The sequence below is a fragment of the Pezoporus flaviventris genome, unplaced genomic scaffold (assembly GCF_033815535.1).
Source record: "Pezoporus flaviventris isolate CSIRO_AGI_PZ_B2104156 unplaced genomic scaffold, CSIRO_AGI_Pfla_v1 ptg000023l, whole genome shotgun sequence".
Lineage (NCBI taxonomy): Eukaryota > Metazoa > Chordata > Aves > Psittaciformes > Psittacidae > Pezoporus > Pezoporus flaviventris.
Genome location: NW_026892571.1, coordinates 9,160,607 through 9,177,075, shown reverse-complemented (window position 1 = coordinate 9,177,075; position 16,469 = coordinate 9,160,607). Strand labels below are relative to the sequence as shown.

General features: G+C 42.3%; 1 protein-coding gene across 4 annotated transcripts in view; it reads right to left on the bottom strand.

The window, feature by feature from the left end:
• CSNK1A1 (casein kinase 1 alpha 1) overlaps positions 1-15,919 on the bottom strand; it is a 35,744-nt gene extending 19,825 nt beyond the window's left edge. The window contains exons 1-4 of one of the 4 annotated variants that reach the window (XM_061456630.1): positions 15,352-15,919; positions 14,443-14,549; positions 2,437-2,563; positions 672-770 (exon numbers count right to left, since the gene is read on the bottom strand). In XM_061456630.1, coding sequence (XP_061312614.1) covers positions 672-770; positions 2,437-2,563; positions 14,443-14,549; positions 15,352-15,474 — 456 coding nt within the window. In that variant the 5' untranslated portion in view covers positions 15,475-15,919. The remainder of the gene's footprint in view (positions 1-671; positions 771-2,436; positions 2,564-14,442; positions 14,550-15,351) is intronic. The other 3 variants (XM_061456629.1, XM_061456628.1, XM_061456631.1) reach the window with 3 other exon arrangements.
• Between the last annotated feature and the right edge of the window lie 550 nt (positions 15,920-16,469).

The window sequence follows — 16,469 nt, the reverse complement described above, 5'->3', positions numbered from 1 at the left end:
ACAAGTGCAACCTCAGGCCACCCCCCTCCCCTGCTTTTTTTTCCTCCCCCCACAGAGTACATTGAGAGCAGTTTTTGTTGTATAACGTATTCAGGTACTATACAACTTAACAGTTTTTCATCAACATATCTGCATAATTTCATTGATTATAAAGGCAATTTATCTATATATTGGCTATTAGTTGTATCTGATGACTGAAGAGTTCTCTTTACCAGTCTGTCATTGCAAGATTTAATGCACTGATGACTGGAAGGTCAGGAACTCCCACATTGGTATGAATTCTTTCCATCCCAGGAAGTCAGCCCCAAAGCCAAAGGTAAGTTTTGACTTTATCATTGAGGAGAAAAATGCTTGTTATAACAGTTATCTCAATAATGAATCTCCATCACTGAGAGAAAAGTAGTTAAATATTCTCTAGGGTTAGTTTATCATCTTGTTGCAAGATTATTTCCAGGCTTGCAATCAAGTGCATCTGACAGGGTGGGTCAGAGACATGTGTATGCCACTGCATTTGGAAGCAGACACTGAGAAATCCAAGTTCTCATGTCAAGAATATGGTTTTAGCATCTAAAACATCAAATTTAGCAATGAGTTTTAAAAAGGTTGTGCAGCTTGAATCAAGTAACATGCCATTCCCTTTGGATCTTTACAACAAAGAGCATTAGACTAACCTTATTACAGTGACGCCCAATACCCATTAGGAAGTTATCTGGTTTAATGTCTCTGTGTATAAAATTCTTTGTGTGCACGTATTCAATTCTACTGATCATCTGTAAATAAAACAAAACAGCAACAAGAGAACAGGTAAGGTTTCAATGAGAACAATACAATTCACTTAAACCTGCAATGAAAGCATGAATTTTTAGCGTTACCTTCCTCTGCAACTTATGTATTTGCTTAATGAAAGCCAAGTCTTGTTTTTATGCTGTTCAAATAAATGGGGGGGGAGGTGGGTTCTATATTAAAACTCCATAATATTTGTCAGGAAATAGCAGATTAAATACCTGAAACTACTTCCCAGACATTCTAGTTCATGTTCTAGCTATAGTGACCCATTAAAGAGTAATTTCTCTTACTTCAAACAAAGGTCTTCTATACTTACAATCAGACAATTTTAAAGCTCTTTCCCTCCCCCCGTCCCAGTTACTCATTCATCTGGTTATTCATTCATCCATCATCAAGCATCACTTTTCCAGGTAACAGTTTTCACAGAGCAAGCAAGAACTTGATTGTGGCCCATAGTGTCATATCTAGGCTGATCCAGGAGTGCCAGCAATGAAGACTCAAAGAAACTCTGGCAAATCTGTATCATCATAAGCAGTCACGCAGCTTCCTGCGCAGGAGATCACAGCACAGGCATTAACATGGTGCGGCTTTCCAGCCACTACAACACCCCTCACACAGTCCACAGTGAGTTGAACTGTTACACCACCATACCCTTGACAGCTGACCATGCCCTAAAAGCCAGTTCTGTGTAGAGATACTATACATCCCATCTATGTGGGGGTAATGACAACTAATTAGTGTTTTATCATCCAAAAGAATACTGCATAAAAACTAGAGGTTCCCTGGAGACGTTCTAATACCAAGACTCCAGGGTGTTAGAGCAGGCAAAGGGCTTTCTAAAGACCGTGTACCACTCAAGGCATTGGAGAACAAGGACAGCTGACCCTGACTCCATACAGATGCCGTGAACTTCTTTGGCCAAGAGCCTGGGATTCTACGAGCACCTGGCTAAGTGACAATTTGGTACTAACATCAGTTATGAAATATTAGATGAAATTTAAACCACCACTGAAAATTCAATGGCTGTCCGTTTCAAATACTCTTATGTACTCACATGACCAAGCTGAAAAAGTATCAATTGCTAGAGAAAGACTTAACAGACCTCAATTTTACAGGCCCTGATTAAGTTTGAGGTAGAGTGGTATCTCAACTAACAGCTTTAAGAACTGCCTTTAAGCACCACAACAACCAAACCAGTATTCATTAGCTTATGGTCTGGTACCAGAAGTTACAGAAGGTTGTGAGTGCACAGTGAGATTCAGTAAGAACCCACATGCTTCTATGCTGCCCACCAGGTTTCCACTGAAACAGATCAACCATAACTGAAGACTGTTTTGGACCTTACATCACCATCCCCATGGTTGATCCTGGCTGATACATGGCTGACCTGTGCTAGTCTTGACACTTTATTAAAGTTGCACTTGTTAGATCGGCACCATCAAGGAGGTGGTATCTGTGCTGCTATGTTCCCATGCTGCCCATGCTCGTTTTGTATACCACAGCCAGTCACCATTACTTCACTCCTATGTGGGTCAAGTCTTCACTTGGCTATATACAACACTAACATGTTATTTAACCTTTTTAAGAATTACCATGTTGCAGAAAATACTTTAGGGTTTTTAAGTTCCTCACAGCAAGCTCTGTACATACCTGGTCTGCTAACATAAGTACTGTTTTCATCGTAAACCTGCGAGAACAGAAGTTGAATAGGTCTTCAAGGCTGGGACCAAGAAGATCCATAACTAGAACATTGTAGTCCTTTTCCTGACCATACCACCTGCAATGAAGAAAAAGAGAATTAGCAGGAACACTAAAGCAGCCCAGGATACCATTAACCTTCTTTGCTGCAAGGGCACATTGCTGACTAATGTTGAATCTTGAGTGCTAACTAAAAATTAAGGCTTGTAGAATTGTATTTTTCCTGGAAACAAAGTCTGAGAACAAAATAGGACACACAAATTGGCAAGTGTGAGCATATTTCATTTTCCCTGAAGAGCACTACACTTTAGGGGCAACTGAAATACCAAACACCAAAATCAAAATGCAATCAAAACAGAAGCCATTACACATCATTAGTGACGTGTGTGTACAAAGTCTGAGCCGAAACTCATTGCAGGACTCCTTATTCTCCCATCAGTTTCCTGCATTATTTAACTCCACATCCTTCAGGCTTTGTTTTCAGGTGACTTCTCTGCAACAGACTAAAGCAGCTCATGCAGTTAACTCTTCATTCATTCATCCAAATTTAACAAATGGCAACCAAGTTCCGGTGTCCTTTTAAGTAGGAGATAAGGACTTTTCAAGGGGTTTTCAACACTCCAACTGGAAAAACAGTGTCACAAAAGCAAAAATACAAATGTAGCAAAATATAAACTGCAGCCAGGCGGTGATATCCACCCTGAAGTGTCTGATGTATCAATTCAGTGCAAAAAACTTCAATGTTACCAATACTGTGAGGACAAGCAGGCAGCCTCACGCATGTTCTTCCTTTCAGTCCATGTCTAGCATTTCCACGATAGCACTGTTTTATATTATCTGCAACTGCAGATAGTATTTCACCACCTAAACTACCCCGATAAGACCTGGAGCCACAGCCTTGACTTCTGCATATTTCAGATGTGAATTTCCATACTTTGGCCACTGAAAGACATAACCTGAATATTATTCTCTATGGTCCTTCCATACATTCCAGATACCTACAGTTAAACATTTTTTTCACATGCACCTCTCGCTTATGAAGCTGTGCTGAATTCTAATAGTTTGTTGTAAAGATTCAACATCTCAATCAGAAGGGTACATTTTGCCTTTCCCAGGCACCCAGTCCTAGTACCAGCAGTCAGGGGTAACACACTGACCAACTCATCTCCTGGAGGAGTCCTGAAGTGCCAACAACAGGGGTGCAGAAAAGATACAACAAGATTAGACCCCATAATAAGAGCATGCAGATTAAAAAAATACCAAGTCTCAGCTCAAACACAGTGGTAGCTGGGGCTTAGAGATGTGTATAGACATTTTATTTCCACTTTAGGCAATGACTCCAGGAGGCTAATACACGGTTGTCTGGGAAATAGTTACACTAAAAAAGCCAACAAATTCCTCGGTACTCACAGGATTCCAAGCTTTGCCAGGGTAGTAGAGTCAAACATTTACAAAACTGCAGAGAAAAGACTCTATATTTGGATTTGTTTCAGGAACTACTGGCCTGTACCTTCTTCACACTTCATAATGCATTGTTGTACATCTGATAAAAGCTGAGTATGAGCCACAGCTCATATATATTGTTTTACTGGTCAGTGTAGGACCCTTATTCATTCCCTATATCAAGAAGGGATGTAGAAAAACGTATTTTGAAAGCAGCCATTCAAATGACATGTCAATAAAATAGTTTTCTCCAAAATGTTAATGACCATACCAAAAGTACTATTCATCAGGTTTTGCCATCTAAAAATTCACTGAATGTACTATTATGTAAAAAAAAAAAAAAAACAAAAAAAACACACCCTTGCAAGTTACTCAAATAGGAAACCATGCTGATGGTATTATTTGATGAAGCCTGTTAAGTTATGGAGAGGTTAATGTTCACACTGCAACCTGACTCTGAGCCATGAAACATACACATTTTAAGACCTGCCTAGGGCCCTTTTCAGGACTGATGTAGAGTTTCACCTGCAAGAGCAACCAAGAAGAGTCTTCTAAAAGTGCAATGCAGAGATGGAGGAGAGAGTCAAAATGAGATGCTGTTGAGAATCTTAGCCATCTCCAAACCAGATTCAGTTCAAGAATTACTGACTATGCCTGTAGATCTACTTCTTGGTTACTATCAGTCACCTATGCAAATGGCCGAGTAGTTTTTGACAAGGCTCTATGAACAAGTCCATAGGTCACAGTTCAAAACTTATTATCTAGAGTAATGAAAACGACCATGCGCCTTGCCTTGTTACTCTGTCACATGGAATTTAGGCTTATTGTGCGAAAGTCTAAAGAACAATAAGTAAAATTGAAGCTTTCTAAGAAGTAAATCAAGATCTAGATAAAATATTTTCTTCAAGAAATGGAAGTCCAGTACTGACAGAGTGTAACTGTTTAGCACAGTAATGGTTCAGTGCCCAAGAGACTGCAGTACAAGGGAAAAGGATCAAAGATCAGTCTTCAACCAAGCTAAGAAAATTTAGCTACAGCATCACAGAAAAAATGAAGCTGATGAAAAGGAAGCCTACCCTGGAAGCTACATTTTAAAAAGCATTTGGTTCCTCCATAGGGATCTCTCTGCTTCATAAGTGCAGTAATTCAGGTTGATTGCACAACCTCCATTTGTCCTACTTCTACGTATGCACAAGAAAACTTTAATCTCCTGACCATTCTGCACTGCTGGAATGCAGGATCAGCTCTGCAAGACAAAGAAAGAAGTCTGGCCCCCAGGTTTTATTTTCATGTTTACCTGCCTCTAATTCCTCACAGGATTCCTAACTACTGGCAACTGACACTTCTGCTGGGGTATTGGAGTAACCTGTACTTTATTTACTTTGCTAACACTGCAAGTAAGTTTTCATTTCCCTTGGAACACTTCCAGGGAAAATGGGATTAAGAAGTAAGGCTACATCACGTCCATTCAGTCTTGTAGCTGCTACTACTGGCAGCTCTAAGTAAAAAAATGTCTTGGCTCTTCTTAGTAAACCTTGGATATAATGATACATAAGAGTTTGGCAAGTGCTCCTTACTCCCACATTCGCATAATCAATGTAAGATGGCATAAGCACAGGTTTTGGATGAGCACAGATTCAGAGTATACTTTGTTTTAGTGCTTTGTGTGTGTTTTTGGGAGGTTTTTTTTTTGCCATACTGCCCAGTAGTGTTAAAACCTGCATGCCAAACTAGTGTCTCAAAGAAAAGACCAGTTGTAATACTGCATTTCTAATAACGAAGCTTGGATTGAACTACTAACATGAAGGAATGATGCCTACAAGGCCCTGGGCAACTATGACAACAGCATCTCAGAAGACAAGTGTCCCACATGTTTGTTTGAGCTCCATAGACTTTTTTTTTTAAGCACACTTAAGTACTCCCTAATGCTAAAGCTGTGGAAACAACAGCAACAATACATTTTAAGCAGGGAGCATTTTGGAGGGGAGTGGAAACTGGAAGCAAAAGATTAAACAACTTGACAGTTCACTTTGGGTGGGTATTTCAGATTGCTACATACAGTGTATTGCTTTGAAAAGAAAAGCTAAACTACTAAAAAAAAAAGCTAAACTAGGAAAACTTATTATTTCTCTAATTCACTCCCATAGTGCTGTATGGCCTACTAGGACATATTTCCTAGAGCGAGTTTTGATTCTGTGGCACAGGTCCATTTATACCTACTTGCATCAAAAAACCCCACACAACATAGAGATTATTAGTAGCTTTCCTGAACAGCAGCAGTAAATAATCTTACTGAAGAGCAAACAAAACATTAAGAGGACAATATTATCATGAAATGCTAAGAGTTGCCCTTGAACTGGTAGCATCTGATACAGCTGGTAACAACACTAGGCCATATTCAAGCTGTTAGGCATGCCCAGGCTCATGCACACATGAAAACGCTTTGTCACTCTCCCCTGCCTCATCTGTTTAAAGCTGCAGATCAGTGAGAATACAGTAAATATCCTTATATCTGTCAATGTTCGTTTAAACATTGAACAGTGACCTTAATCCGACTTCGGCAACTTGTCTACTTTGAAAGGCCAAGTCTCACAACAAGTTTCCAAACCATGTGGTTTAGCAGCCACACACAGAGCTGAAGTTCTGTAACATCTTCAGTATCAATATTTGTGGCTTTGTGCTCAACAACTGAGTCACATGAGAGTGTCATTTGAAAGGATTCAGCTTCCAGCTCACATACAGTACAATGGGGACAATGCCAGATCACATAACAAGTGAATGTTTATTTGAACTCGTGCGGGGTGGGGTTTTTAAGTCCCTTGACTAACCTTGAGACAAGCAAGTGAAGCACTGATGCACCTCTAGCACTTGGTGGCAAAGACTATAGTCAGGTCTACCCAAACTTAAAATCCTCCTCTGTTTTTATAGCTGCAGCTTTCCAAAACCGTATGGTGTCCATTTCAGCAACTGCATATGTTGTAAATAATGCCAAGGACAAAATAAATGTTTGAGAAAATGTCTGTTAATAACTTGTTGGTTGGTTTGTTTTGTTTTTAATTGAGAGAACATTTCATTCAGACACAGGACATGAAATTACAGGCCCAGGTTCAGACTCCTGTACTACTTAAACAGCTTTAGTAGATCAGCAGCAGTTTCATCCATTACACTGGCACTTGTAATTGCTGCAGGAAGGTAACAAAGACGTCACAACTATCAAAGTGTGAGCTGTTCATGTGATAAATAAAAGTATTCAGAAGATTCACATGAAAATAAATAATCTCAAATTCAGATCAAGATGAACTGAATTACCAGTGATCAACAGCTCTACAGTTCTCAGTAAAGAAACCCCAAATCCCATGCATTCTGAAGCCATGAAGTAAAGGCACTACCACCATTAGCATAATGATGCATCATTTGGTCTACAGCTTATTATATACAAACCAAAAATCAGCTCAGTACCATAAAAAAAGTGTTCCTACTACCAGGGCAGCTCTAACCAGGCTATTTTGCTTCAATTTAATAAAAGCTCTCCTCAATCAATGCCTGCATTGCCAGGTAACCTATCCTCCACTAAAAGCTTCTGTCAGCTCCATCACAGACTGTTCCATCAGAGACTGTGGCTGCTAACCTGGAATTACAGAAACAACTGCAGAAGGTCATGCCTTCATGAGACAAAACATGCTTCTTTGTTCCTCACTGTGAGGAAGTGCAGTGCTTTTGTGACAAGACTTGAATAGTTCAACACAAGCCTTTAGACTTACAGTAACCTTTCAGTCACTATAAAAAGAAAAAGAGACCGATCTGGACTTCTTTGACATTACATAAACTTCTGCCACTTCCCTAATTCCTAGTATGCGACCCTATGATTACTCTGTGTAATCCTACACAATTAGCTCCCCAGCACTTGGCCTTTCAAACCACCAAGCAAAAGAGTTCACATGACAAAAACTGAGACAGTCAAAACCAGAGTGGATAAAAAAAGCTGTTAAAACAAAAGGCATACGGTGAACAAGCAAGCTGGAGAGAGCTTACTACTAGAATTACCCGAGATCACCTTATCAGTAAGTTTGACAAGTCAGCAGGAGCATGGGGGTGAATATGCAAGTATGGAAGGCCTCATGAACACAAAGGATTCAGACATCCTACAGAAATCCAAATGACGCTGAACTGATGCACACTCTAGAACTGTATTCCATTTCTGCAAGCATTAAGTAATTTATACAAAAGTGTCTGAACTAGGCATTAGTCAGATGATGTGACTAAAGAGAAACCAGACATCTCTATAATCATTTAGTTTTAATATCAGGCATCACTGAAAAATAATAAGCAATCCTAACCAGTAAAAATACAAGTGTTCTACACAGACTGTGAAGCAATCAGTACCAAAGCTTAGCAGTGACGTGCAAACCCCATTACCAATATTCAGGAAAGGAAATCCAAATCAACAGAGACAGGAAAGAGACTTCAAGAAAAATGGGAAATACTGTAATCATGTATTCAAGCAGCTCAGCAAGGCAGCTATGGAGTTACACAACTATTCTTTATAGATACAAGAAGAGTGTTAACAGGCAGAAGGTTATGAGTAAAGATCAGGGAAGAAATAAATAGGAGCTGAATGCCTATGGGTACAAGCATTTATCCAGGAACAGAGGCATGTTCTCTGTCTAACAGTCATAAGCACTGCTGTGCCAGCCTAGAAAGTTTTACCACTGCACCTGATCGATGCACAGGAAGAACTGCACGTTGTGCAAAACAGGTGATGGATGTGGACCAAAGGGTTCCCTTCTAGTCCCATATTCTAGACTTCTCAGCATAGACAACTCTTGATATAATCATGTTTCAAACAAATTGGCAAGTATATTCTGCCTGTTAAAATATACTAATTTGAGTCTTAGCAGATACTGAAGTAACACACACAAGAAAAGTAATCTATCATCCTAAAATCCATGTCTAAATTGAGACATTTTAGATTTCTAGTTTTATCTCCCCTGAAGCTGGAAAAGCACTTCTAAACTGTTAGCCAGCTAGAAGTAATATAAATGAACTTAACATAACATGGCATGACTGAAATACTGAAGTGGAATATTTAGCAGATGCCATCTAACGTTAGTTGCCATGGTGAGCATGAATTAGGCCACCCAAGCACTAAATAAAGAAACACAATGAACACCCTACGCTATGAAGTTAGCTAGGCTCTATAAATAAAATTCTCTATCACTTTTTGTACAGTTATGAGAGAAATATGAATGTGTGAAGTACACCAAAGCAACTCATCTCCTAAGCAATAAGGTCATTTCATCCACAAAGTGTTATTATGCTGCATATATACTTCCATGTAGTTGACTTGCTGTTTTGCTAGCTGGTTTATGAGGTGCATTAACACCTGGTAGGAAGCAAGGAGAAGCTAAGCCAAGTTTCTCCCATAAGAGTCAGAAGGTTCAGTTGAGAAGGTAAAGCCATTAATCCACAGTAGGCATAGGAAACATTGCTGAGCTGGAGCGTTTCAGTAATACCTGTTCCAAACAGGAGTTACACTGAACTTCTGCAGCTGTTTCTGCAAAGACTGAGCTAAGGCAAGGAGAAAAAAGGGAAGAAAAAGAATCAAAAAGGACAGCTTCATTTGTTTTCAAACTGTGGTCCTCTCTTGGATGCTTCAAAGGAGTCCACAAAGACCGATTAAGACAGAAGTTTAGATTGTTATAAAACATGAAATAGGTTTTGTTTAAAGACATTCATTCTCTCAGTAGAAAAACTGTAGGCATTAAAATACTCACTGGCCATTTTAGTCTGAGCTACCAGAACAAGAGGCTTCCTCTTACCAACTAAAGTGCTTCGGCCCTTCAGTATGCAGCCTTAAGTAATAACAGAAGGTTAATTAACATAAGGCTCTATTGCTAGAACCTTCCTCCTCATTACTTGCAGACCTACATAAAAGTACCAGTCTTGGCAAAGAAAGGAAAAGAGAAAACTTTTCAGACTATGTGACCAATAGTTTCAGGATTGTTCTGGGGTGTTTGGTTGGGTATTTTTCTGTTGGGAAGGGCATTGGGGGGGTGTTGTTTGTTTGTGGGTTTGGCAGGTGTTTTAATGCTGCAGAAAGTTACTGGGAAAACAGTTCAGAATGAAGGTGTCCAAGAGGTATATTTACAGATTTTTAAGCACTGCTTAAAGAGATCAAAATCTGAAGTGCTCAAGGAAAAAACTGTTGTGAGAACAACCCTAAAGCTATCAAACTTGACCACATTTTTCCATTACATGCATTACTCAGCGAGATGAATGCAGCCCAAGTCTGTTATTAATATGTTTTCCAACATGGCAGTCAGCAATCAGAACAAAAACTGTAGATACTTACGTAGGTATTTTACTTCTTGCCAGAAACTTGACAATTCCTTCACTATTCAGAAGATTGCGCAGTGACACATGGGTGGCAATACTGAATTTCTCAACATCAAAATCTTTTGCAAGAACTTAACTGCACTGAATAGCTCAGAAATGGAGGGATTTACTTGCTCCCTTTGCAAGAGAATGTGGCAAAAATATAAGCACTGCCCACTTAGTAACTTTTGTTTTTTAAATTTCCAAATAACTAAACTTATAAGCTATCACTTTGATCAGCCTCACATGCTCTACAGCATCCCTTCAGCCTTGCCCACCCCAGAATACATGCAATATCTCTTTCATATTCACTAGGTCTTCCTGCTATTAAGTGCAATAAATCTAATACAACACCAATAGCCACAGCTGGCTTCAGCATAGCCGTTTTCCATTTGAAACTGACAATAACAACTTATCCCATAATATTGCCAGGGTAAAAGCCTGAAGCCCACTTTTCTTTTAAAAGTATGTCTGAAAGAGTACATAAAGGTTTCAAGGAGATGAGCAATAGTTGCTAAACACCATAAATGGCAAAAACCAGAAGTGCTGTCACAGGTAATTTGACCAACTGCTTTTGTCAAGATTGCTGTAACAGTTACACTACGAACAAAGCACCACACACACACATCACCAAACCCATTCTGCTGCACTCCTCCAAGCTAGAACCAAGAGTATGGGGATAAAGGTAGATGGTGCACAGTAATAGGATCAGTGTCCAGTTAACAAGATTACAGCTAAAAACGCTTTGTCACTGAAAAAGAGAGGAAAAAAGAAAAAAGACAGCTGGTAGCTGAGAACAATGAGAATAAGCCCGGCAGAATACTGCATGCTCTGCATTGTGTCCTAAAGGCAGATCACATTGTTAGAACATTAAGCTTGGTTCAAGAGCTTTTTGTGAAAAATGAAGGTAATAATTCACCAAAATTTGCACACTGACAACAAATCCCAGCTTAAAAAAAACAACTTAGAGTGTTTCTATGAGGTTTTTTGAAACTCCAGAGACAAGTTCAGAAACTTTGCTGCTCTTCCAGGAAGCAATAAGCAGCAAAGTGAAAGACTTGCAAGTTTAAAAGTGTTCAGAATATTCAGAGAATAAGGACATTCCCATCTCAATTTTTGCTATTTTATGTGCAAACTGCATGTTCTCTTCCAGTGAGTACCACCAACCTTTGTGGGCCCTCCACAACAAGCTCACAGCTGATCCCACAGAAGCAATATTAAAAATCTTTGAATTCAAAACTGAGATTTTGCTCATTACCTTTCCTGCAATCAGCCAGAAAGGGCATCAAATCAACCTGAAAGGCTATAAAACCAAGTTGCTTGGTTCCGAATTAAAGTGACACTCCAGATAGGCTACCTTATCATTACTAAGTCTGCAACCATATCTAAAGGGCAGAATTCAGTTTAAGAACAGGTGCCCAGAATGAATGAGCAATCCATACCTCACCTATGATTTCAGCTTTGTGAGTCAAAGAACCACAGCAGACCACTTTAGTGAGGCAAAGGCAGATAACGCAACTTCTAGTAAGTTGATCTTGGCTACTGCATTACTTAATGAGATGAAAAATAGAGAACAAGTCCCTCATTCTTAAATGATGAATGCAAGATTACAGGCCTCCATTTCCCAGATGGGGAGCACAGAGAAAAAATGATGCTGAGCCCAGCTTAACATGGCAATGGGAAAAGCTTAGAGTGATTTTCTATCTTTCTTAATTTTCTATCAAATGCTCTGAGCTGCTGTTGTTTAAAGGTGTCACAGTACAGAAGTTTCTTAAAATGTATCAAGTGATTTTCCTTCAACTTGATTCATCCTTCTATAACCACTGAGCCAAGAACGGCTTATTCCAACTTGACAGCATACCATTATAAAACAATGGTGGAAGGAGTATTAGCAATTACACATGCAAAGTGACCCAAGTACAAAATCACACATTCTCCCAGCTCAGCTGCTGTCGAAAACACACATCAGAAAAGCTTGAACTGTCCGAAACAATATGGACAGTAACTTCATCTTGGTCTTACTCTTTGTAATCCCCTATTTAAAGATGTATTATTGTTAAGTACCACAGCAATATATCTCATCTGGTCAGTCAGCTCCTCCCTCTTAGATTCAGAGAGCCATGGATTCTACTTCTACTGAACACATGAACTTTTGTAGCAAAACCTGCGCTGGGTACCCTGCTCAGCTTCCTCTTCAAGAAGAGGAAAATAATGGTTGGGATTTCTTCAACCATCACCAGATGCCATACAGGAAGAGGTCAACTGGTAACAAAAGCCCAGTCAAAGAATCTGTCAAGCAGTGTCTGATATAAATAGATTTCAATGAAGACAAAAAAAAGGTATTTATAAAAAGTTTCAGAAAGAAACTTTTTTTTAGAAAATTTTTTGGGGTTTATACAGTGAGAACTTGAAAGTGAAAAACTTTAAGACTCACTGACGTTATCAACTAGATCACACACCCTGAACATCAAAGAGAGGAAAAAACCACCTTAAAAATGACTGCTGCAATTGAAGCTGGAAGTAAGAATGCAAGATTGTTTCCAGTATTCCAGCTTTAAATAAAACGCTCTCAGGGTGTTTTCACCAAATCCAAGAACTCAGCAGGTCACTTCTGCTACATGGGAAAGTTGAGAAAATTCCAACTTAGGCCTCATTATAGCACCAAAAAAGAAAAAAAAAAGTAGTTGAAGAATGCCTGCTTTTCCAGTTCTGTGATGAAACACCTGGTATCTGCTGGCTTTGGCTGTTTTCCCAGTTTTCCTTGTTGTAGCATGTAACTACACTGGGATAGCCTTCCAAAATGCACTTTCTAGTCTTTCAGTTGTGAAAGGAAGGCAACCACATTTGAAGGAAGAAAGGAATCTGTTGTCTAAAATGAAGACTAAATCTGTTTTCACATAAGCAGCTCCATCTAAGCTGCAAGTATTCTGATTAAGGCAGGTATGTTTGTCCTGCTCCTACACCAAAAGGCTGTAGTGAATGAGGCCAGATGGCCATGACAACACTGTCTCCTCCACCATACAGCTCCACTTTACAAGCAGTAAAGTAGTTGGGGCAGGCAAGGAAGAGGACGGGGGAAGCTATTAACCTCAGAAATGCAGACCTGGTTTAGGCTTTGTTAAAATTAACACATGACCTAGAATAAGTCATCATCACAACCTTGCAATAGACCCTACAGGCCACTACTCACATAGGTGCAATACAGTGAAGTCAGGGAAGGGTTAACAGATTACATGGAATGGTCAGTTTGATGGAAGTATCTAAACTGAAATCATTGCTGAAGCTCAAGGCACAAGATTCCTTTATGCCATAAACGTATGCATAAGAAATTCTGACTTTAAAAACAGACATTAACGAAGTTTAAAAGAAAATAACTTATTGTACAAAGTCTTTCTGAAGAATACTGAAGTTTCACATAAACTGTTCTGATGAATAGATTCAGTAGCTGGGAACTAATCCAGTACTAACACCTCAATAATCTCAAGAGAAAAAACTCCTCAGAGTCTGCTGCACCAGTGATTTTCTTTAAGATCAGGAAATTATTAACCACCACTGAAAGTTTCAGAGTATGAAGCAAGGATCTGCATAAGAAGCAATTAGGAGAGATTCATCTTGGCACTTTAACTGCACGGAAACCCAAGTGACGCATCTGTTGTGGGTAACAGAAAGGGGGCTGGTTGAGGTTCTCAAGCCTCGCAGCACATAACTATGAAAGGAAAAGATACATGCCTGAGCACGTCCCTTGTCCCAACACGAGAAGGGGGAGGGTTAATCACGTCCATCCGCCATTTTCTGAGCGGAGGAGGAAGACATGTTGGAACAAAAAAAAAAAAAAAGCAACAAAAGAAAGCAGCCATTTCCAGAGCCGGCTCCAAACTCCAGCCCCAGCAACACATCGGGGCAGGCCCACACTGCTCCCATCACATTCAGGAGCTGCTGAACATCCTGCTTTCAAAGCACACTATGTACAGGTAAGAAGAGGCAGCAAGCCAGTTGGGAGGATACCCAACTAGTTGTACAGCTTGGAATGGAGTATTGCCCCCCCAACAGCACAATCCTGCCCAGGTAAATCTCCTTTTAATGGTGATGCCCTGCCTCACACTAACATTCAAAGTACTGGCACATATGAAGGATTCCTACCGTATATGTGGGATGCCAACTCCTCCCTGCAGAATCTTGTATAGTTTGCTTTCATACAGCAGCTGGGGATGTCTAGCCTTCTGAGACTCCAACTTTACAGCAACTTCCTACAGTGAGAGGGAACAAGGAGTCAGAGTGTCCACCAAGCACAGCTTTGCCACTGAGGTTTAAGGGGCACAGCACGTCAACATTCCCCACACAGCCCTGCTGCAAATGCTTTGAAGTGTAATATTTTTAAGCTCTCGGTGCTTAATGTCCTGTTATTTTGTTGCTTCTTCAAATAAAATCCGTACGGTGATAATCTGTACATAAACATCCATCCCAGGTCATGAAACTGAGCTGGAGATGTGAAGTCTTCAGATCCATGTAAGTGAGGAAGAACATATGTGGGTGTTTCTTCTTTACAGCTCACAGCCGTGAGGGGGAGGAAAGAAAAAAAATAAGAAAAAAGAAAGAGCTGAAGAAACAGGGGATCTTCTTTGTTTCTATTACAGTTGATGAAAACGAGATAAAGTGTTCCCCAGCTGAGAGAGAGGGGGACAGATGATTGGTGGGAAAGAGACGACTTTGGCCACCCATAAAAGACAAAGTATGTTTGCCCACAATGGTGGCCTCCTCTTCCTGCAACACACAAGCGAGCTATGCAGCTGCTGGGTGGGCGACACCACGACCGCACGGCTCTGCCCTCGGGGATGAAGACCCTCGAGGGGCTCAGCCCCCCAACCCCGGGTTATGCACCTTCGCTACCCCTCTTTGGCGAGATGGGGCCGCCACAGGGAGCGATACCGGGAGCAGTGAGGGCAAAACCAGGCCTCGGGAATGTTACCGCTGGTCGACGGTTCTCCCCGAGGTGCGGGAAGGACCGCGCCGATGGGCCCAAAGACGGGAGAGAGTGCGAGCCGCCCTTACCTCCCCGTTGGTGATGTTGATCGCCAAATAGATGTCCCCGAAGGAGCCCGACCCGATCTTCCGCACCAGCTTGTATTTGCCTCCGACAATGAACTCGGCCTTGGAGCCGCTGCTACTCGCCATGGTGAGGGGCGGCTGAGGGGCTCGAGGGGAGAAAGAGGGCTCTACCGCCGCCCCAGAGGAGGGGAAAGGGACAGGGGAGGGAAGAGAGGGGAGGGGAAGGGGGACAGAACAAGGAAGCCTGGTCCCCGCTGCTCAGCTCCAGCCGGGCCGCTCCGGCGGGCGCCCCCTTTCCAAAGCAGTGTCCCGCTCCGCTGCCGGGCGGCTCTCGGAGCCCTCCAGAGAGACGAGAAGCGGGGCCCGCGGTACTACAGAGGTAGGGAAGGGGAAAGGGCGCGCTAAGCCAGCCGGGTAGCGGCCGCCGCCGGCCCGTCACTCGGCGGCCGCCGCCGCCGCCATCTTGTCTCGGAGCCGCTGCTCTGGCGGACACAAAATGCCCCCAGCCTGCGGCCGCCGCTTCTTCACCGCGCGGGGCACGCTGGGAGCGGGGCGGGGCGGCGCACAGGCCCCGCCCCTCCCGCCTTGCCTTGCGGGGTGGGGGCCAGAGGGCGGTGCCGCGGGTGCGCATGCGCACAATGCAAGCCCTTACACTACGCATGCCCAAGAGCGCGCCCCGCCCTCAAAGGCGCTAACCAGGCGGTGTTCTCCGCCTTCCCTCTTAAAGGGGAAGGGGACCCCTCTGGGGGGGCAGCTGCGGATGTCCTCCTCCGCGCCCCAGTGTCCGCGTCGGGGCTGTGGGGTGCCTCCAGCCAGCAGGAGATAAGGCTGGGGCACCCCTGCTGTGACGCACGGTCTCATGTGGGGCTCTGGCAGGCGCTGGTGCAAGGTGCTTATCGGCTCCAAACCCGACGTGTGCGCTCGGTAGCGGTGTGGGTTTGAGTGAACCCACTGCAGCGTGTCTCCTGTGCTGTGGGGTCTGCAGGTTGTGGGGCTGAGGGGATTGCGGTGCCTTCCCCACTGCTGGGTGCACGCCACGTGTGCTTCACCCCCCATGCTCGGCTGACACATCCTGTTTATCCCCCGCGCCTTGAGCCTCGGCTCACTCGAGGCTTGAGTTC